The 24145-nt window shown below is 42.6% G+C and overlaps 1 protein-coding gene across 1 annotated transcript; it reads left to right on the top strand.

Annotated features, from left to right (window-relative positions):
- Positions 1 to 7089: 7089 nt before the first annotated feature.
- Positions 7090 to 8040, top strand: LOC128848194 (olfactory receptor 11A1-like). Its single transcript, XM_054048009.1, has one exon. The coding sequence runs from the start codon at positions 7090 to 7092 to the stop codon at positions 8038 to 8040; it is 951 nt and encodes a 316-aa protein (XP_053903984.1).
- The last annotated feature ends 16105 nt before the right edge of the window (positions 8041 to 24145 follow it).

Raw genomic sequence — 24145 nt, 5'->3', positions numbered from 1 at the left:
CCAATCAGTTTCCTGAGGTTAAAATAAAATAGACATACCATAGACTGGTTTAGGGCTTGAATCGAAGCCTGCTATAGTCCAAGGTCATGTTTCCATTAGCTTCACTGGGCTTCCTGTCGTGCTCTTACAGAGTCACAGCCATGGGAGAAAGTGGAGCGAGATAGGTCCTAAAAAGAATGGGGTCACAGATTTTAAGAGGTCTATGTAAGTCACTGGTGAGTACTACTGGGCTAGTGGGAGTTTTGAACTTGTGGCTGCTCTAAGTTCAGACAATGAGGAGAGATTGTGCTCAGTGAGAGGGTGCAGGGATAATGGCCTCACTTGGAAAGCTGAGCATCCATTCTTTGTAGGGTCTCTCTCTCTCACACACACACTCTCTAATGTTAGGAAATTGTATAATTAACTTTTGTTTCTTAGTGTATTTCATGCCCAGGCTTCCTTCAAAAGGAACAGAAAAGCAAAAGGAAACCCTCTAACCTTTGCCACAGAACGCAGGATTCCATATAGTGCCCATCTATAAAAAGGGACAACCGGGGAATTACAGACCAGTCAGCTTAACTTCATTACCCAGAAACATAATGGAGGAAATAATTAAGCAATCAATTTGTAAGCACCTAGAAGATAATGAGGAGATAAGTAACAGTCAGCATGGATTTGTCAAGAATAAATCATGTCAAACCAACCTGATAGCATTTGCTGACAGGGTAACAAGCCTTGTGGATAGGGGAAAGTGGTAGATGTGGTATATCTTGACTTTAAAAAGGCTTTGATACTGTCTCACATGACCTTCTCATAAACAAACTAGGGAAATACAACCTAGATGGAGCTAGAATAAGATGGGTGCATAACTAGTTGGAAAACTGTTCCCGGAGAGTAGTTATCAGTAGTTCACAGTCATGCTGGAAGGGCATAATGAGTGGGGTCTGGATCCCGTTCTGTTCAATAACTTCATCAATAATTTAGATAATGGCATAGAGATACATTTATAAACTTTGTGTACGATACCAAGCTGGGAGGGGTTGCAAGTGTTTGGAGGATAGAATTACAATTCAAAATAATCTGGACAAACTGGAGAAATGGTCTGAAGTAAATAGGATGAAATTCAATAAGGACAAATGCAAAGTACTCCACTTACGAAGGAACAGTCAGTTGCACACATACAATATGGGAAATGACAGCCTGGGAAGGAGTACTGCGGAAAGAGATCTGGGGGTCACAAGCTAAATATGAGTCAACAGTGTACAGGTCTGTTGCATCTTGGGGGGAGGGATAGCTCAGTGGTTTAAGCATTGGCCTGCTAAGCCTAAGGCTGTGAGTTCAATCCTTAAGGGGATCACTTAGGGATCTAGGGCAAAATCAGTACTTGGTCCTACTAGTGAAGGCAGGGGACTGGACTCAATGACCTTTCAAGGTCCCTTCCAGTTCTAGGAGATAGGATATCTCCATTAATTTATTTTATTTTATATTTATCTTACGCACATTTAACATGCGTGATTTCAGCTTTACGCAGTTGGCAAAAACAAAGAAACAAAAAAAAAAAAAAGAGAAAAATAACAATTTTAACACTGTACCTGTAGTGCGGGCGATTCCGCCCGCCATTACACTCAATGTAATTTTGACTATAGTTGATTTTCGCTTTAAGCGCTGACTGCGGAACATAACCCCAGCATAAGATGTGACAGACCTGTAATGCTGTTGCAAAAAAAGCAAACATCATTCTGGGATGTATTAGCAGGAGTGTTGTAAGCAAGACACATGAAGTAATTCTTCCACTCTACTCCTCACTGATTAGGCCTCAACTGGAGTATTGTGTCCAGTTCTGGGCGCCACATTTCAGGAAAGATGTGGACAAATTGGAGAAAGTCCAGAGAAGAGCAACAAAAATGATGAAAGGTCTAGAAAACATGTCCTATGAGGAAAGATTGAAAAAAATGAGTTTGTTCAGTCTAGAGAAGAGAAGACTGAGGGGGGACATAATAACAGTTTTCAAGTACATAAAAGGTTGTTACAAGGAGGAGGGAGAAAAATTATTTTTCTTAACCTCTAAGGATAGGACAAGAAGCAATGGGCTTAAATTGCAGCTAGGGCGGTTTAGGTTGGACATTAGAAAACTTCCTAACTGTCAGAGTGGTTAAGCACTGGAACAAATTGCCTAGAGAGGTTGTGGAATCTCCATCATTAGAGATTTTTAAGAGCAGGTTGGACAAACACCTTCCAGGAATGGTCTAGATAATACTTAGTCCTGCCTTGAGTGCAGAGGACTGGACTAGATGACCTCTCGAGGTCCCTTCTTCCAATCCTATGATTCTATGTTGCAAAATTAGGGTGGAGACCTTGTGTAAGTGAATCCCTGTGAAAATACAACAGTATACTCATGGCTTTGAAACTACGGTAATCCAGGGAAACTGTCTTTTGCATTCATAGAATCATAGAGTAGGACTGGAAGGGTCCTCAATAGATCATGAAGTCCAATCCTCTGCACTCAAGGTAGGACTACATAATTACTAGACAATTCTTGACAGGTGTTTGTCTAATCTAATTCCACAACCTCCCTAGACAATTTATTCCAGTCTGATAGATAGGAAGTTTTTCCTAATGTCCAAACTATACCTCCCTTGCTGCAATTTAAGCCCATTGCTTCTTGTCCTGTCCTCAGAGATTAAGGAGGACAACTTTTCTTCCTTCTCCTTGTAACAACCTTTTATGTATTTGAAAACTGTTATCATGTCCCCCCTTAGTTTTCTCTTCTACAGGCTAAATACTGGAAAATGGGCATTAGGGAAAGTCGTGTCAAGTGACAAATTTTTTATGCATTCTTTCTAATGATCTCTAGATGGCAGCTGTTCCTATGGAATGGCAAATAGTCAGTAATTGTTAAATCCGTGACTTCAGTTAAAAAATATTGCTTAAGTCATTAAGAGTCAATCATTTTGGAATTAAAAATGTAAGCCACGGTTTGTGAAGATTCTGGTCTATTTTTCTGTTATAGCCAATTTTCTGTTTAGACATGTATCCTTCAAAGAGTTAGGCAATGGGATTTCATCCCTGTCAGCAATAGTTTTGCCAGAGATTAATTAAAAAACAAAACAAAAAAAGAAACCTCTTTTTCCAAAATACAATGATATGAACCACAAATATTCCACATTTGGGCACTATGAAAAACAAAACTTTGGTGACACACAATTATTCACACTGGTTATAAATTGGACTGAGACCTTATGACATGGTTAGAGAGCAAATTATGCTAGGAGAGGACTGGGAATAACAATCTGATAGTTTGCTTTGCGTTCAGAAATAAGTGAATATTTGTATTCTTCTGTAAAGGCTGGAACAAACCTTTCCTTCAGGACAAGAAGCACAGTTTTGGAGTCAAGTTGCAGAATATATTGCAATACACATAACTTAAATGATTATATTGACTGTACCCAAATCGGACCATGAATTGGCTAGTGTCAATGTATAATGCTGTCCTCTACAGGATGGAATCTGTACTGTTCGGTTGCTTATCAAACATTCCAACAGACCAATTAGAGGCCTACCGTTCAAAAATGACATAAGAGCCTAAATCCCATTGCCTTTCAGTGAGATTTAGGCTGCTAAGCCTTCGAAACTAAGACACTTTTGAAAATGGGATGTAGTCACCTAAATCACTTAGACTATTTTAAAAATGTTATCTGAACAGATTTAATGAGCTTATTGGATGGGGACTGGGCCATGTCTGCTTACTATGAAGGACAACAAGAAGTTTGGTTGGAGAAAATGAAAGATCAGCTAATGTTCTGCTGAGATTTAAATAACTTTCTAAGAGAAATGGATGAGAACTCGGTGTCTAAATCAGTTAAGCAGCTCTAAAAATCTCAGGTGTAAATTTTATTTCTATGATTAATGCATTATTTCTTGACAGTCAACGTAGCATTCACCCAATAAAGACAGAGATTTGTTTTAGCATTAGAAGTTTCTTCCCTCTCCAGGACTTTCCCTTTGAGATTAGAAGTTTTACTCTACCGACATAGTATTTGGTTTATTTTTAGACAAACTTTTCGTTGCTTGTTACATTCCCCAGAACAGACGTGCCTTGGGAGACTGTACCTTCCAACAGAAGGATATATAATGAATCAGAAAAGACTTTCCACACTTGGTGGAGGGCATGAGGCACAGGGCACGTTACCAGACATGACAATGGCGCCTCGGTAGCTGTTCTGGACTATGACCTTTAATTTACTGGGAACATGGAAGTACGTGGATCCAGTGGGGAGAGAAGATGGACTGAATAACCTGGATCCTGGTACCTGATATGCTATGTGAGGAGGCGACAACAGAGACTCCAGCTGCTGATAGACCCACCTTAGAGGTAACTCAACCTTTTCCTTCCTTCTTGTTTCAAGGTTCAAGCTCAAGATTTTGGAATCCAAGGGGAACTGGGCAATGATCTCTCCTAAAGTCCCAACCCAAAGCAAAATGGCAGAATTTGGAGAAAGAAAAGACCGGTCAGGTCACTGCTATCCTAGCTCTTTATCTGCCCCCCATCACCATGGTATCTGGGCACCTCACTGTACTGAATGTATCTATCCTCCCACCACCCCATGAGATGCTATTATCCCTGCTTTCCAGATGGGGACCTGACACACAGAGGGACACATTTATAGAGGTGTTTCGGCACCTAAAGATACAGAGACAGTCCTAGTGGGCGTTAGGTACTGCACTTACTCAGGCACCAATCCACATTTTTAGGTACCTTCCAGCCTTTGGAAATTTGGCCTGACAGTCACAGAAGGAGTTTGACAAAGGAGGGAATTGAAGTAACATCTGCCAAGTCCAAGGTGAACTCTTCAAACACTGCAGCATCCTTCATTCCACTTTAAGCTTTCCTCTGGGCTACACTCAAGATTTTACTTTTCTTTCTGGCACAGACCTCACTGGGGCATTGAGAGGGTTAGTGAGATGATGTGGGTACAACACGGCTGATATTTGCTGCTGTGCTCAGTGCTAAGAGAGCAGACACTGGCTATATACAGGCTTGGCAGAATTCAATTTTATTTGTGCAATTTCAACTAATATTGTTTTGTATTTTTAAGTTTCTTTTCGATTTTTAACTATTTTAGTTTTTATAGTTGCGGGAAATTCAGTGGGGGGTAGGGTTGGGGTCAGGGTTAGGGCAATGGGGTTGTGGGGGACTCCCAGCAGTGACAACAGAGGTACAGGTGGCTCCCTAGATGGCCGAGGGGTCCAAGACACTGCAACTGCTATGACCCAGCAGAGCAGAGATCTGTGACCAGGGCTGCGAGGAGGAGGAGAACGACGAGCCCTGGGCCATAGCAGAGGTCACCCCATAGTTGAATGGCTCCGTCTATGGGTAGAAGCCATCCAGCAGAGGGGGGTGGCCTCTCCCATTGCCAGGGACTCATCCTCATCCTCGCAGACCAGGCTGTGGCTCTGGGTTCTTTCCCTCCAGGACCATAGCCTGCCCCAACCCTTGCACCTGTAGGGATGGCTGTCACCATGCTGTGAGAGCTGGGGGCAGAGGGATCCCTGCATGGCCGTGGGACCACTGACACACATCCCTGACGGCACACGGTGTGGGGGGAGGCTGCGCTAACGCCGCCTGTGACCAATATTTTCTGTTGTTGGTTTCAGTGTCTCAGCTGATAGCAATGTTTACCAACATCTATCCATTGAAACCAAATCCTGCCGAGTCATGAACTCTATAATTTCATGATCACTTTCACCCAAGCTGCCTTCCACTTTCAGATTCTCAACCCGTTCCTCCCTATTTATCAAAATCAAATCTGCAACAGCCTCTCCCCCAGTAGCTTTCTCCACCTTCTGAAATTAAAAATTGCCTCCAATTTGGCAGATTTGAAAAAATGGCAGATACGACAGCCACAAAAAGAGAGAGAGAGAAGTAATATTTTTTAACCACATAAAGGAAAAAAAGAATAAAATGTAAGGCTGATAAAAAATTCTGTTGGAATATTTTTCCATCAGAAAATACCAATTCATCAAGATCAAAATGTTACATGGAAACAAATTTATTTCTACAAAATTTTGTTAGGGGAAAAAAAAGTTGTTATATATTGTTTTATAAATGAAATACAATAAAATTTAAATAATTTTAAATGCACACATAAAATACAATAAATAATAAAAAACATAAGTAATCTAAAATAAAAATAACCTAGAAATAAAATTAAAAATACATATATTTTTAAAAAGTCAAAATTGGCATGAAAGCCAACATTTGACATCATGGAATTACCCATGAAATGGAAATTTGGGTTCCTCACCACTCTACTAATATAAAAATATAATATTTCTTACAAATTTCCAATAGAAATCTTTATGCAAGAGAGGGTAAATTTTTAGCAAAATTGATAGATTCTAGCTTTAAAAGGAGATTGGGTAACTGTATGACCAGCAGTAATATTTCCAACACTGGGGCCCAACTGCATAAGATGGTCACCTGGCTGGGTCTCTGTAAGTGGAGTGTCCTACTGCAGGACTATGAGCTATTGTCATAGGGAAGGACAGGTGTTTCTGCATAAAATTTTCAAAGGGTGCTAATTGAGTTAGGCTGCCAATTTCCCCTGCAATTCACTTGCAGTTGGCTGCCCACCCATTGCAATTCCCAGCCCTATTTGCTTGGTTTGTTTCTTTGTTGTGGCTGCCCCTAAAATATAAAATCCTGACCCATTTCAGCAGTGGAACTCCAGCCTATGTTGTTCTGCTTTTAGACACCAGGCAGTGACTATTTGCTCCAATATCTACCTAATGTGTCTCTTCTATCTCTGTTCCTGTGCTGTTGTGGCTGAGCCCCAACACCATTGTATCTGAGTGCTTGGTGCCATCTGTCAAGGTACTACACAGCTTTCCAGAGAGATTAACATTTTGTTTAACCTGCAGTTTGCTCAGATATGAAATCTGTCCCACGGATCAAGAGAGATGGCATTCCCCCTCCCCGTCTTCTATTCTCAACTTAACTATTATTTCAGTAACCAGTAGAGGGAGACAATGAAAATAATGCTGATATTTATTGAGTGAATTTTGTTAATTTATGTCACAGAGTTAATTTCTTACCCATAGACACACCTCATGGCGAGCCCAGAACAGGGAAATGAAACGTCCATCACAGAATTCATCCTCCTGGGATTTGGGACGCTCCCTGAACTGCAAATCCTTCTTTTCCTGCTATTTCTCGTGATCTACATTGCAACCGTGGCTGGGAATATCCTCATTGTGACCTTAGCTGTGACTGATCAGCACCTTCACACCCCCATGTACTTCTTCCTGGGGAACTTGTCCTGCTTGGAGACCTTCTACACCTCCACCATCCTACCCAGCATGCTGACCGGTCTCCTGACTGAGGACAGGACTGTTTCATTTAGTGGGTGTCTCACACAATATTATTTCTTTGCTTCTCTGGCAGGTACGGAATGCCTTCTCTTATCAGTGATGTCTTATGATCGGTATTTAGCGATATGCAATCCAATGCACTATGCAGCCCGTATGAGTGGCAGGGTCTGGCTCCAGCTTGCAGGTGGTTCTTGGCTAGGTGGCTTCCTAGGTAGTAGCATAGCAATGTTGTCGATATCACAGTTAACTTTCTGTGGCCCCAATGATATTGACCATTTCTTTTGTGATCTGATCCCCCTGATAAATCTCTCCTGTAATGATCCTCAGCTGATGGAAATGTTGGCTTTCACACTCAGCTTGATTTTCTTACTGGTCCCTTTCCTACTTACTTTGATGTCCTACATCTGTATCATTGCGACCATCCTGAGAATCCCTTCCACCACTGGGAGGCAAAAAGCCTTTTCTACCTGCTCCTCCCACCTCATTGTGGTGACCATTTATTATGGAACTCTACTCATTGTTTATATGTTCCCAACAACCAACACCCTGAGTGACTTCAAGAAAGTTCTCTCTGTTGTCTACACTGTCCTGACTCCTCTGGTCAATCCCCTCATCTACAGCCTGAGAAATAAAGAGGTCAAGGAGGCTCTGAGGAAAGCTTGCACGAGATGCAGGTTTGGACAATGCTAGCTGATCTGTTTCCTTGGGTTAAAATGAAATAGATATAACATGGAGTGATTTGGGGTCAGTATCAAAGCCTACTAAAGTAGAAGGTCATGTTTTCATTCGCTTCCATTGATTTCTTGTCATGCTTTTGCAGAGTCACAGAGAAATGGAGGTGCACAGACCTTTTAAAAACCTGTGACCCTGTTCTTTTTTGGACCAATATCAGATACCACTGGTGTTTACTACTGGGCTGGTGGGAGACTTGAACTGGTGGCTGATTGAAGTTCAGACAATGCGGGGAGATTGTGCTCAGGGAGAAAGTGCAGGATAAATGGACGCAGTTGGAATCCATCCCTTGGAGAGTGAGATATCCCCAGACACACACAACATTTACATTATAAAAATGTAAGACTGCAACATCACCATGGAATTCCAATGACAGGAAATTGTACAATTAGCTTGTTTTTTTTAATTGTTTATTTCATCCCCAGACTTCTTTCCAAAGGGAGAGAAAAGCAAAAGGAAACCCTCCAACCTGTGCCACAGAACACAGGACACCAGCCCAGGCCTCTTATTTGCCCATTTTCAAAAGTGACTTAGGGCCAGATTTCTAAAGGTATTTAGGTGCCCGGCACATGAGTCAGGCAGGGGAACATCTACCTTCCCCAGATTTCTGCATCGCTCTGGGGCTATGGCGTGCGGATGCCTGGTGTGAGGCTGCAGAGGGCATGTTGAGAGGCAGAAACATTGGGACTTACGGCACTTTTAAAGCAAAAATTTAGGGGCCTACAGGGTTTCCCAACTAATTGGGTTAGTGGTGGGGAAATGCATAGAAATCAGTTATCCAGAGCTCCAGTTGTAATTGACAATGGCACCTAAGGGTGTTGGGTGCTGAAGGAACAGTAATCCACACCATGTAGAGTCAAGCACAGGAGTTTATTACACACAGCGCTGGCGGAGTGTCTCTTTGCTTATCAGGCTCAGAGACACTGCAGAACAATTAATTACAATAGATTATATAGGGTGCTCATTGGGAGGAGAGAAGCAATGAGGGATGGGTTTTCCCAAGCCCCTGGATAGGTTCTAGCAGCAAGACAAGATAAGCATAATAAGCCAATGGTCTAAAAGATTACATAATGGCTCCGCCCATGGCCCAAATTAACATATTGCTGACACACAGGTAATTACCCCCAAACTATGTCTATTAAAGTGTATAGGTCAAATCCTAATGTTGGGGTCCAGGGAAAGGAGGTAGCAGCTCTCCCAGTTGACCAACAGGTACATTCCTGGAGATTTAAAGCAAAAAAGCAGTAATTAGTATTTAACAATAATAATAGTTTATAAGTTTACCCTTGCATTTCTGTGGGCTAGGACTGGCATACATCTGCGAGAGGAGGTTGTCATAACTTATGTCAATTATATTAGGTCTCTCTCTGAACTCTGTCTGGGATCTGAGGGGTATTGCACCACTATCTCCTCCCTGCATTAGGGAGTAACCATGAGGCCTTTCTCAGTGCTTCATGTGTCTATAACTTGCGATAAGGACGCCCAATTACATTTGGAGTTATGCTGACTCTGCTTACTGACTTGAAACACACAAGGTTATCTGTTTACCCCAGCTGTCTCTCAGCTATGTATTGTTCTTTGTTAGCTAGTCTTCATCTGGGCCTATATGAAAAGTTCTTGGCAGAAACCGTAGTTAAGATTTTACATCCACAGCAAATGGATTTTGGCCCTTCGGGTGCCCAACTCCCATTCACTGTCCATAGGATTTGTGTGTTTAACATTACCTCTTATGGGAAAACCCAGCCTGTACATTTATAGCCAAACCACTATCCTGAGATTTCCTTCCACTCCCAGGGGATGTTTTCCACCAGTTCCTTCTCATGTTTTACCATTTTTTAGGCGACCCTAATAATTGTGTCTCTGTTACCAAAAGCATTGTACAATAAAAGAACTAAACTAAGTCTTCTCTTTCTGCCGTCTTTGTTGTCATACATCCCATTATCTACTCCCTTCATTACCAGTGTGAGGAATACATGTGTGAAGGTTTGTCTACACATAGAAGTTGCACCACTTTACCTATACTGGTCTATCCCTGCCTATGACAGGGCCGCATGCTCTGGGCTGGAAAGCCTGTGGCCAAGCCAGCCCTGATTAGAGAAGAAGCCCAGCTGAGGGGAATCAGGCAATGTTCAATAAAGGGCAGAAGGGGGCTAGAGTAAGAGGCCAGCTCAGGAGGCTGAATTGAGACTTGAGAGAGTGAGAGAGGCTCCTGTAGGGAAAACCCTGAGACCAGGGGAATTACTCCATTATATGGGGAATGAAGAAAGGAAACAGATGAGGGGCTGTTTTCTGGGCTGCCCTGAGTCATCCAGGATGCCCCATGAGGTGTCCCAGCACCTACACAGACTGGATGCAATTATACTGATGTAAAGGTGCTCATATCGATATAGCTCATTCCCATATGGGAAGGGGAATAAGCGATACCTGTTTAAGGCACCTTTTAATTGGTAAACTGTGTCTGCACTGGAGGTTGTACCCGTAGAACTATTTCCATAACAAAGTCACAAGCACTAACCAAAACAGTTATACTGATGCAAAATTTGGGTGGAGACCTCGTGTGAGTGAATCCCTGTGAAAACACATCAGTCCATTCATGGCTTTGAAATGAACTCTGATAATCCAAGGAAACTGTCTTTCGCATTCATAGAATCATAGAAAAGTAGTGTGATGTTGCACTCGATATGATTTTATGAAAATATGTTAATGTAACAGGAATATGCTTCATGCAAAAGGTCTCTTGTAAGGTATCATTACAAAGCTTATAATCTACTGAGTGTATCATCCTCTTTGTATAAATGTACCACTCTTGTATCTGAAAATAGGAATATGAAATATAACTCTGAGGGCCTATTGTAAATATGCAAAGTGTGGGCCATTAATGGTGGTTTGGAATCTTGATGACTCCCATTAACCAGGACAATTGACTGCAGATGACTCTGTTTTACCTATAAGCCTTCCTTTATACTGTGTGCTGGCAAGTGGGTAATGAAGTTTTACAGTGACAAGTGATCATGTCACCTGAACTGGAATCCATCTTTAATCTGGTGCTTTTCCATTGAGAAGGGGGATGGGTGGGAACCCAGAGGGATAAAGGATTCCCACCTTATGCAATATATATAAATGGATGGAACAGAACAAAGAGGAGGAACCATCATGAGGAATCCCCTAGCTACCACCTGAGCTGGAACAAGGGCTGTACCAGGGGAGAGCTCTTCTAGACCTACTGCTCACATACCGTGAAGAATTAGTAGGGGAAGCAAAAGTGGATGGGAACCTGGGAGGCAGTGACCATGAGATGGTCTAGTTCAGGATCCTGACACAAGGAAGAAAGGAGAGCAACAGAATACGGACCCTGGACTTCATAAAAGCAGACTTTGACTCCCTCAGGGAACTGATGGGCAGGATCCCCTTGGAGAATAACATGAGGGGGAAAGGAGTCCAGGAGAGCTGGCTGTATTTTAAAGAATCCTTATTGAGGTTGCAGGAAAAAACCATCCCGATGTGTAGAAAGAATAGTAAGTATGACAGGCGACCAGCCTGGCTAAAGAGTGAAATCCTTGCTGATCTTAAAAGCAAAAAAGAAGCTTACAAGAAGTGGAAGATTGGACAAATGACCAGGGAGGAGTATAAAAATTTTGCTCAGGCATGCAGGAGTGAAATCAGGAAGGCCAAATCACACTTGGAGTTGCAGCTAGCAAGAGATGTTAAGAGTAACAAGAAGGGTTTCTTCAGGTATGTTAGCAACAAGAAGAAAGTCAAGGAAAGTGTGGGCCCCTTACTGAAAGAGGGAGGCAACCTAGTGACAGAGGATGTGGAAAAAGCTAATGTACTCAATGCTTTTTTTGCCTCTGATTTCACGAACAAGATCAGCTCCCAGACTGCTGCACTGGGCGGCACAGTATGGGGAGAAGGTGACGAGCCCTCTGTGGAGAAAGAAGTGGTTCGGGACTATTTAGAAAAACTGGACGAGCACAAGTCCATGGGACCGGATGCATTGTTTCTGAGGGTGCTAAAGGAGTTGGCGGATCTGATTGCAGAGCCATTGGCCATTATCTTTGAAAATTCATGGCGATCGGGGGAGGTCCCGGATGACTGCAAAAAGGCTAACGTAGTGCCCATCTTTAAAAAAGGGAAGAAGGAGGATCCGGGGAACTACAGGCCAGTAAGCCTCACCTCAGTCCCTGGAAAAATCATGGAGCAGGTCCTCAAGGAATCAATTCTGAAGCACTTAGAGGAGATGAAAGTGATCAGGAACAGTCAGCATGGATTCACCAATGGCAAGTCATGCCTGACTAACCTAATTGCCTTCTATGATGAGAGAACTGGCTCTGTGGATGAGGGGAAAGCAATGCATGTGTTATTCCTTGACTTTAGCAAAACTTTTGATATGGTTTCCCACAGTATTCTTGCTGGCAAGTTAAAGAAGTATGGGCCGGATGAATGGACGATATGGTGGATAGAAAGCTGGCTAGATTGTCGGGCTCAATGGGTAGTGATCAATGGCTCCATGTCTAGTTGGCAGCCAGTATCAAGCGGAGTGCCCCAAGGTTCAGTCCTGGGGCCGGTTCTGTTCAATATCTTCATTAATAATCTGGAGTATGGCATGGACTGCATCCTCAGCAAGTTTGCAGATGACACTAAACTGGGAGGAGTGGTAGATACGCTGGAGGGTAGGGATAGGATACAGAGGGACCTAGACAAATTAGAGGATTGGGTCAAAAGAAATCTGATGAGGTTCAACAAGAACAAGTGCAAAGTCCTGCACTTAGGGCGGAAGAATCCCATGCACTGCTACAGACTAGGGACCGAATGGATAGGCAGCAGTTCTGCAGAAAAGGACCTAAGTGTTACAGTGGATGAGAAACTGGATATGAGTCAACAGTGTGCCCTTGTTGCCAAGAAGGCTAACGGCATTTTGGGCTGTATAAGTAGGGGCATTGCCAGCAGATCAAGGGGTGTGATCATTCCCCTCTATTGGACATTGGTGAGGCCTCATCTGGAGCAATGTGTCTGGTTTTGGGCCTCACACTACAAGAAGAATGTGGAAAAATTGGAAAGAGTCCCGCAGAGGGCAAAAAAAATGATTAGGGGGCTGGAGCACATGACTTATGAGGAGAGGCTGAGGGAACTGGGATTATTTAGTCTGCAGAAGAGAAGAGTGAGAGGGGATTTTATAGCTGCTTTCAGCTACCTGAAATGGGGTTCTAAAGAGGATGTATCTAAACTGTTCTCAGTGGTACCAGATGACAGAACAAGGCGTAATGGTCTCAAGTTGCAGTGGGGGAGGTTTAGGTTGGATATTAGGAAAAACTTTTTCACTAGAAGGGTGGTGAAGCACTGGAATGGGTTACCTAGGGAAGTGGTGGAATCTCCTTCCTTAGAGGTTTTTAAGGTCAGGCTTGACAAAGCCCTGGATGGGATTATTTAGTAGGGGATTGGCCCTGCTTTGAGCAGGGGGTTGGACTAGATGACCTCCTGAGGTCCCTTCCAACCCTGATATTCTATGATTCTATGGCTCCCTCAGCTTTCCCAAAACTCACCAGGTTCAGGGATGCAAAACTGTTGTTTTCCCCCTCGCTGGCCTTCACTGTCTCACTAGTTTTTGCAATCCCCTGCATTCTTGTTCAGTTTACTTCTCTTTTCTCACGGTTGGCTGGGGTTGGGTGAGATACAGATGCGGCTGCAGGTTTAGCGGGGTTATCGCATCAGTCCAGTGCATTTCTGTTTCCAACAGAAATGCATAGATTGAACCTAGCATAACCGAATCCCACTGGCTCTCCAGGCTGAGATTCTCAGAGGCGCCTAATGGAGTTATGCACCCAAATCCCTGTGAAATGGGAGTTGGGCTCTTAACTCCATTAGGGCCCTTGGAAAATTCTTCGCGCAGTGCTGAAGTCCTTCTGTTCTCACCAGTGCCCACCTCCCCTGCCTCTGGCCAAGCCCTGACATGCTCCCAGTGACTGAGCCAGCCCTGCCCTGTTTGGCATCACAGGAATTCTGCCTGTTGGTAGGTGGTAGATGCTTCCCTTCAACATAGGTTGCCTCATGCCCGGAGGAGAGGGCACTGAGTGCAGTGGAGCTGTCTAAGGCACTTAGGACTGACTAGACACCATGTGATGAGAACTACCTCTCTTGGGATGGGCACTTTTTGCAGTCAGTTTTGGGGACCCCCAATGTAACAGCTCCCCTCCCTTTAAACTGCTCTGTGCCATTGGCAGCAGCAGCAGAGCAGCTGATGCCCTCCTGCAGGGCCACAGGCCAAGTCCCTCCTCGGTGACTGTTTGACAAACCCGAACCCCAGAAATGGCCTCAACTCTACATGTGCCCTGGCAAACTGCGAGCTGGGTCTGGACAGTCCCAGTGGCCCTGGCTTGTGAGTCTACCTCTTTGTTTGCCCAACATCCCAGCCTCCATGGGCCCAGTGAGCCTAGAGCTGGTGCTTTGCCGGAGCTGGTCACAGCTGGGTGTAGCCCAGATAAGAGCTATGAGGCTGTTCCTGGTGAAGTGTCCAGAGGTCACTGCTGGGGCCTGGCTGTTTGCCTCTGACCTGTGTGAGAGCAGTGAAGGTGGTGGGTTTGCAGAGGGCTATGATGGCTGTGACAGTGTAACCCCGTAAGGCTTTATGGGGTGTGTGTGTGTGCTTATAAATGTATGTATGAAATAACTGGAATATGTTTTGTGCTGCCTGTGCCATGTAATATATCTCCGTAAAGGTTATGGTCCACTATATCTATTCATCCTATCTGTAAACATATATCATTTTCTACTTGAGGTTAAGAATATGGGCTGTATGCTTGCTTGGTTTCTAAGTAAGCTTTGGGAGGCATTTGATCAGTTTCTTTAGGAAGGAATTTGCAAGGTTAAGTACCTGATCTGGAAGCACATGGGGACAATGCATCTTGGAATGCTCCAATCCACATAAGAAGTCTTCCTGGAGACATATAAGATACCATGTGGACAATGGCTTCGGCCTGTAAAGACTGAGTCATGCAGGGACATGTGACTTGCCCAGATGACTCCAGAATTCCATCCTGGAGCTGGACTTTGCATAGGAGTGAGGGGGGGGGGGGGTCTCCACCCACAAGAGAAAGTTTATTTAAACCCGTGGGAGACCCCTCCATTTTGTCTTCAGCTCACTAAAGAAGGAGCCTCTCCACCACTCCCCCCCCCCAGGATACTTGAAGGAAACTGAAACAAAGGACAGTAACTACAGGGGGTGTGAGTGATTGCTGGACCCAGGCTAAAAGGAGATTAGCCTGTAAAAGGAAGCATTCTGGAACTGGTGAGGAACTTATCTGTATTTAGTTTGATTAGACATAGATTTGTGCATTTTATTTTATTTTGCTTGGTGATTTACTTTGTTCTGTCTGTTACTACTTGGAACCACTTAAATCCTATTTTCTGTATTTAATAAAATCACTTTTTATTTAGTAATTTACTCAGAGTATGTATTAATACCTGGGGGAGCAAACAACTGTGCATATCTCTCTATCAGTGTTATAGAGGGCGAACAATTTATGAGTTTGCCCTGCATAAGCTTTATGCAGGGTAAAATGGATTTATTTGGGTTTAGACCCCATTGGGAGTTGGGCATCTGAGTGCTAAAGACAAACACACTTCTGTGAGCTGTTTTCAGGTAAACGTGCAGCTTTGGGGCAAGTGATTCAGACCCTGGGTCTGTGTTGGAGCAGACGGGAGTGTCTGGCTCAGCAAGACAGGGTGCTGGAGTCCTGAGCTGGCAGGGAAAACAGAAGCAGTGGTAGTCTTTGCACATCGGGTGGCAGCTCCCAAGGGGGTTTCTGTGATTCAACCCGTCACAGTGGCAATAAGCACTATTTCAGGGGTGGCAGATTTCCCAGGCTTATGTGCATATTTTTATTGTCCAATCATTAATTTTGATCAAAAATTGCTTTTTTACGGAAATAAATAAATGATTAAAATTGTCTCCACTCTGCCTGGTGCCCAGTTAAAAACTCCATGATGGGAATGTGGTTATGGCCATTTCCCTCCCTGGTCCTTCCAGTTAGATGGACAACACTGTCTTGAGCTCTGGCTGGATCCTCCATTTAGTTTTTAGAGGCATAAAAAACGATGTGCAGAAACAAACATGATGTCACCCATTGTGTTTTGTTTGTATTTGACTGTCTGAATTTGATTACAAGACTTTATTATCTAACATAGACATAGGTGCCAACTCCGTGGGTGATCCGGGGCTGGAGCACCCATGTGGAAAAATTAGTGGTGCTCTGCACCCACTGACAGCCAAGCTCCCCTCATCCCCTGCCCCACCTCCTCCTCCCCTCAGCGCACCAAGTCTCCGCTCTTCCCCCTACCTCCCAGCGCTTCCCGCCCAGCCACCGCCAAACAGCTGCTTGGCAGCATTAGCACACTCTGGGTTACCTAGGGAAGTGGTGGAATCTCCTTCCTTAGAGGTTTTTAAGGTCATGCTTGAAAAGCCCTGGCTGGGATGATTTAGTTGGGATTAGGTCCTGCTTTGAGCAGGGGGCTGGACTAGATGACCTCCTGAGGTCCCTTCCAACCCTGATATTCTATGATTCTATGAAAGGATTGCGCCCAGACTAGGAAGGTGCCCACACTGCGAAAGAAACATATTGAAACATTTCTGAGGGTGAGATCTTATCTGTATTCAGTTTCTTCCTGTATTAGACATAGACTTGTGCGTTTTATTTTATTTTACTTGGTAATTAACTTTGTTCTGTCTGTTATTACTTGAAACCACTTACATCTACTTTCTGTATTTAATAAAATCACTTTTTGCTTATTAATTAACCCAGTGTTATAGAGGGCGAACAATTTATGAGTTTTATTTGGGTTTTATTTGGGGATTTATTTGGGTTTAGATCCCATTGGGAGTTGGGCATCTGAGTGTTAAAGACAAGAACACTTCTGTTAGCTGCTTTCAGGATAAGCCTGCAGATGAGGGGCAAGTAATTCAGACCCTGGATCTGGGTTTGCAGCAGGCTAGCGGGTCTGGCTCAAGCCAGGGAGGGCACTGAAGTTCTAAGCTGACAGGGCAGGAAAGTAGGGGCAGAAGTAGTCTTGGCACATCAAGTGGCAGCTTCCAAGAGGGTTTCAGAACATTTCTGACAGGTGTTTGTCTAACCTGCTCTTAAAAACCTCCAATGACAGACATTCCACAATCTTTCTAGGCAATTTGTTCCAGTGCTTAACTACCCTGACAGTTAGGAAGATACTCCTAATGTGGAAACTAAACCTCCCTTGCTGCAATTTAAGCGCATTGCTTCTTGTCCTATCTTCAGAGGTTAAGGAGAACAAATTTCACCCTCCTCCTTGTAACAACCTTTTATGTACTTGAAACCTGTTATCATGTCCCCTGTCAGTCTTCTCTTCTCCAGACTAAATAAACCCAAATTTTTCAAACTTCCCTCATAGGTCATGTTTTCTGGACCTTTAATCATTTTTGCTGTGTGCCTCTGGACTTTCTCCTATTTGTCCACATCTTTCCTGAAATGTGGCACCCAGAATTGGACATACTACTCCAGCTGAGGCCTTATCAGCATGGTATAGAGTGAAAGCATTGCGTTTCATGTCTTGCTTACAACACTCCTGCTGATACATCCCAGAATGATGCTTGGGGTGTTTTTTTTTTTTTTGTTTTGTTTTGCAACATTGTACTGTGTATGATCTGTTTTTGTACAGTGTCAGCTGCACATGCAAGAATGTACCTGGGGCAAAGCAGCACTGCGGGCAGCAGAGCGTGAGGGATGGGAAAGGGGCAGCTCTGCTGTAGCATGGATACTAGGGATAGCAGAGGCTGAAGGCTGCGGAAGGGGTGGCCTACTGTATAACGGTCATCAGGGGAAGCCAAGGCTAACGTAGCCAATGTTTTATGTAGCCTTCCTAATGATCTCTAAATGGAAGCTGATCACAGGGAAAGGCAAATAGACAGTAATTGTTTTTAAACCTGTGATTTCAGTTAAAAATATTCCTTAAATGATTAAGAGTCAATAAACTTGGAATTAAATATTTAAGCCACAGTATGATAACCTTCAGGTCTATTCCAGTATTATAGTCAATATTCAGATTAGACACGTATCCTTCAATGGAATTTCATCCCTGTCTGCAATAGTTTTGCCAGAGATTAATTAAAAAACAAAACAAAAAAAGAAACCACTTTTTCCAAAATACAATGATGTGAGCCACAAACATTCCACATTTGGGCATTATGAACAACAAAGCTTTGGTGACACACAATTATTCACACCGGTGTTAAATTGGAATGAGACCTTATTACATGATTAGGGAGCAATTTATACTAGGAGATGACTAGAAATAACAGTTTTCTAGTTTGTTTTGCTTTCAGAAATAAGTGCATCTTTATATTCTTCCGTTAAGGCTGGAACAAAAACTCCTTCAGAGCAAGAAGTGATAGTATGTCAAAAACTACATGGTGAAAAAGGACAGTTTTGGAGTGAAGTTGCAGAATATATTGCAATACATACAACTGAAATGATTATATTGACTGTACCCAAATCAGACCATGAATTGGCTAGTGTGAATGTATAACACTGTCCTTTATGAGATGGAATCTGTCCTGTTCTGTTGGTTATCAAATGCTCTAACAGACCAAATAGAGGCCTGTAGTTCTGGTACAAGATTATCTAATATGTATAATTACTGTGGCACTGAAGATCCACATGACCCTTAAACTTGTCACGGATTTATGAAGAAACTATTTGCACTTTATAATCCCAGGTCTCTGACCTCCACGCTTCCATGGTGTGGGCTTTTCCAAGAAGGCTAAGAACGTTAGGTGCCAAACTCTTATAGCAATATCATGGGAGATGGGTGTTTATTGTGTACATTGCCCCCTTTGAAAATCCCAACCTAAATGTGTAAAGCACCTTGTTCTATCTGCTTTTTATCTGAGTAACAATCAGGTAACTTTTTCAAAAACACTTAAGCAAACATCAAAAGTGACTTAGGAGACTAAATCCTGTTGACTTTCAGTGAAGACTTAGACTGCTAAGCCATAGTATCCAAAACACTATTGAAAATGGGATTTAGGCTCCTAAATCACTTAGACACTTTTTAAACTGTTACCTGGATTGATTGAATACGCTTATTGGATGGGGGCTAGGTACTTATGTTTCGTGCTCTTGAGGGCAACAGTAGGTTTTTTTAGAGAAAAAATGAAAGTTCAGCTAACTATGCTGAGATTTTCAAAGCTGCCTAAGGGAAATAGCTGTGAATTCAGTATCTAAATCACTCAGGTAGCTCTGAAAGTCTCAGCTGTAAACCTTATTTCTAGAATTAATATGTTATTTCTTTACAGTCACCATAGCATTCACCCAACAGAGAGGGATTGTTTTAAGATTAGAAGTTTCTTCCCTCTCCAGGACTTTCCCTTGGAGACTAGAAGTTTGACATTTTCTAAAAATAAACCAAATACCAACTTTTCCTTCCCTATTACATTCCCCACAGCAGAGGTGCCTCAGGAGACTGCACCTTGCCACAGAAAGATATATAATGAATCAGGAAAGACATTCCCATTTTGGTGGAGGGTATGAGGCACAGGGCACTTTATCAGACATGGCAACAGAGCCTTGGTAGGTGTTCTGGGTTAAGATGTTCAATATACTGGGAACATGGAAGTATGTGGATGCAGTGGGGAGAGAATATGGACTAAATAACCCGGATCCTCGTCCATGACATGCTGATTGAGGAGGTGACAACAGAGACTCTGGCTTGTGACTGACCCGCCTTAGAGGTAAATCAGTCTTTTCCTCCCTGATTCTTGAAGCTTAAGGTTTATGAAGTCATGTACGTTTGCTAGGTAACTAATTCCTTGGGAATATAAGGGGAATTTGGCAATGATCTCCCTCAAACTCCCAACCCAAAGAAAAATGACTGAATTTGGAAAAAGAAAAGACCTGTCAGGTCACTGCTATCCTAGCTCCTTATCTGCCCCCCATCACCATGGTATCTGGGCACCTCACTGTACTGAATGTAGCTATCCTCCCATTGCCCCGTAAGGTGCTATTACCACAGCTTTACATATGAGGACCTTACACCCAGAGAGACAGATTTATAGAGGTATTTCAGCACCTAAAGACACAGACACCCCTAGTGGGATTTGAAATCCATGGGTGTTAGGTTCTGTACCTACTCAGGCACCAGTGTACATTGTTAGGTATGTACAGAGCTTTCAAAATCTGGCCTGAAGGTCACACTAAGAGTTTGTCACAAAGGAGGGAATTGATCTCCCAAGTCCAAAGCTCGTCAAACACTGGAGTGTCTCATGTTCCACTTGGAGCTTCCCTCTGTGCTATACACGAGATTTTGCTTTTCTTTCTGGCACATGCCTTGCTGCGGCATGGAGAGGGTTAACGAGATGATGTGGGTACAACACGGCTGATATTTGCTGCTGTGCTCAGTGCTAGGGGAGGAAACATGGGATATGAGTAGACTTGGCTAGGAATTGGGGGGTTTTTTATTTGTTTGTTTGCAATTTTGATGACTAATGTTGATTTTTATTTTTTTATTTCTTTCAATTTTTAACTTTTAATTTTTACTGTTGCAGAAAAATTCTGTGGGAGGTAAGTTGTGGGTCAGGGTTTTGGACAGTGCTGACAGCAGAGCTTCCAGGGGCTCCCAGCAGTGAGAGAGGAGATACAGGTGGTTCACTGCACTGCCGAGAGATCCAAGACATCAGGGTGACAGGTGCAGGGAAAGCGGTTGCTCTAACCCAGTGGAACAGAGATCTATGGCCAGGGTTGTGAGGTAGAGGAGAATCACAGAATCATAGGACTGGAAGGGATCTTGGGAGTTCATCTAGTCCAGTGCTCTGCCTCATGGCAGGACTAAGTATTATCTAGACCATTCCTGGAAGGTGTTTGTCCAACCTGCTCTTAAAAATCTACAATGATGGAGATTCCACAACCTCTCTAGGCAATTTGTTCCAGTGCTTAACCACTCTGATAGTTAGGAAGTTTTCTAATGTCCAACCTAAACCACCCTAGCTGCAATTTAAGCCCATTGCTTCTTGTCCTATCCTCACAGGTTAAGGAGAACAATTTTTCTCCTTCCTCCTTGCAACAACCTTTTATGTAGTTGAAAACTGTTATCATGTGCACTCTGTCTTCTCTTCTCCAGGCTAAACAAACCCAATGTTTTCAATCTTTCCTCATAGGTCATGTTTTCTAGACCTTTCATCATTTTTGTTGCTCTTCTCTGGACTTTCTCCAATTTGTCCACATCTTTCCTGAAATGTGGCACCCAGAACTGGACACAATACTCCAGTTGAGTGTGTCTAATCAGCGTGGAGTAGAGCGGAAGAATTACTTTTCATGTCTTGCTTACAACACACCTGCTAATACCTCCCAGAATGATGTTTGCTTTTTTGCAACAGTGTTACACTGTCGACGTATATTTAGCTTGTGATCTCTATGACCCCCAGATCCCTTTCCGGAGTACTCCTTCCTAGGTAGTCATTTCCCATTTTGTATGCGTGCAACTGATTGTTCCTACCTAAGTGGAGTACTTTCTATTTGTCCTTATTGAATTTCATCCAATTTATTTCAGACCATTTCTCCAGTTTGTCCAGATTGTTTTGAATTATAATGCTATCCTTCAAAGCACTTGCAACTACTCCCAGTTTGGTATCATCCACAAAGTTTATAAGTATTCTCTATGCCATTATCTAAATTATTGATGAAGATATTCAACAGAACCAGACCCAGAATCAGTCCCTGAGCGACCTCACTCAATATGCCCTTCCAACTTGACTCTGAACCTCTGATAGCTACTTTCTGGGAATGGTTTTCCAACCAGTTATGCACCCATCTTATAGTAGCTCCATCTAGGTTGAATTTCATTAGTTTGTTTACGAGAAGGTCACGTGAGACAGTATCAAAAGCCTTATTAAAGTCAAGATATACCACATCTACCGTTTCCCCACTATCCACAAAGCTTGTTACCCTGAATAAGAAAGTTATCAGGCTAGTTTGACACGATTTGTTCTTGACAAATCCATGCTGACTCTTACTCATCACATTATTTTCTGGGTGTTTGCAAATTGATTGCTTAATTATTTGCTCCATTATCTTTCCGGGTACTGAAGTTAAGCTGACTGGTCTATAATTCACCGTGTTGTCCTTATTTCCCTCTTTATAGATTGGTACTATATTTGCCCTTTTCCAGGCTTCTGGAATCTCTCCCATCTTCCATGACTTTTTGAAGAATGATGAGCAACGGGTCATGGCACAGGCTACCCCAGTTGAATGGCTCCATTCATGGACAGAAACCATCCAGCAGCAGGATGGCCTTCCCCAGAGACACAGACTCATCCTCCTCCTCTCAGCCCAGGCTGGGTGTCTAGGCTCTGGCCCACCAGGACCACAACCTGCCCCACACCTTGCGCCTCCAGGGATTGGTGTCACCAGCCATGCAGCTGTGCAGGGAACCCTCAGCAGCTCTGCTGTCACTGCCCCACTCACTCACCCCCATGACAGCCGGGGGCAGAGGGCTTCCTGCACAGCCACAGGAGCAGTGGCACCCATCTCTGCGAGCACAAGGCACGGGGGGAGGCTGCACTAACACTGCCTATTACCGATATTTTCTGTTGATTTCAGTGTGTCAGCTGATATCGACATTTACCGATGTCTATCGATTGAAATCAAATCCTGCCAAACGGAGCTATACGTTTTAAAGTAGGCTCAAGGCATTAGCTGTCCAAATTCCAATGAAATCAACAGGCCCCATCTTTGAAGGCAGTGGAAATTTTATCTTTTACTTCCATGGGAGAAGGCTCAGATGGAACAAAACTATTTTCGATTTGTAAAATTAACACTATGCATAACTCTATGCAGGATCAGGTCCTTATTTAGCAGTTAATAAGGATAAATAATGGCAGATTAGACAGCCATAAACAAAGAGAGAGAAAGAAATAATATTTTTTTAACCAAAGATAAAGAAGAAAAGAAGAATATGTAGAGCTGCTAAAAATTTCTGATTGGCAATTTTAATGGGAAAAAATTTTGTTGATTGAGGTTAAAATGGTCTATGGGAAAAAATGAATTTCTCCAAAATTTTGTTTAGGATAAAAGTTATTGTATACAGTTTTATGAAATAATATAAAAATAATATCAATATAAATTAATAGAAACAAATTGAAATAACTATAAAATGAAATGTAATATAAAATTAAAATAATCTAGAAATAAAATTAAAAATAGATAAATACATTTTTAAAATGTCAAAATTGGAAAGAAAACCAACCTTTGAAATCATGGAATTGCCAATGAAATGGAAATTTGGGTTCTATACCACTCTCACAATATGAAAATAGCACATTTCTTACAAATTTGAAAATTTATACAGAATTTTTCCTTGCAATAGATGATAAATTACTAGATAAAATGGTGGTTTATTGTTGTACTTTTTTTTTGTTTTTCTTTATTTTTAATTAAGATTATGTCTCTATATGTATAGTGTCCAATTGCAGGACAATGGAATATTGTCCTAGGGAAGGACAGGTATTTGTCTGATGATAAACATTTTCAAATGGCTTTAATAGATTTAGATTGCCCATTTACAGTGCAAATTCAGTTGGACTTGGCTGCCTAACCATTGCAATACTAGCCCTAGTTGCTTGGTTTGCATCTTTGGTGCAGCTTCCTCTAAAATATAAAAGTTTGATCTGTTCCGTCAGTGGAAGTCCAGTCTATAAGAGGACATTGTTCTGCTTTGGTACACCAGGAAGTGAAATGTGTGACTATTTGAACCAATATCTATCTGTGTTTATGTACTGTTGTATCTCAGTCCCATCAGTATAGTATTCGAATGCATGATGACATCTCTCAAGTTATTACATGTATTTCCAGAGAGATTAACATTTTGTTTAACCTGCAGTCTGCTCATAGATGAAATCTGTCCCAGGGATCAAGAGATGGCATTCTCCATTCAGTTATTGTTCCAGTAGCCAGCAGAGGGAGATGAAGAAAAGAAAACTAACATTTTATTGTGTAAATGTTGTTCATTTATATCACAGAGTTAATTTTCTTTCCCATAGACACACTCC

The sequence above is a fragment of the Malaclemys terrapin genome, chromosome 13 (genome assembly GCF_027887155.1).
Source record: "Malaclemys terrapin pileata isolate rMalTer1 chromosome 13, rMalTer1.hap1, whole genome shotgun sequence".
NCBI classification, from domain to species: domain Eukaryota; kingdom Metazoa; phylum Chordata; order Testudines; family Emydidae; genus Malaclemys; species Malaclemys terrapin.
This window is presented reverse-complemented; position numbering and strand designations above follow the sequence as displayed.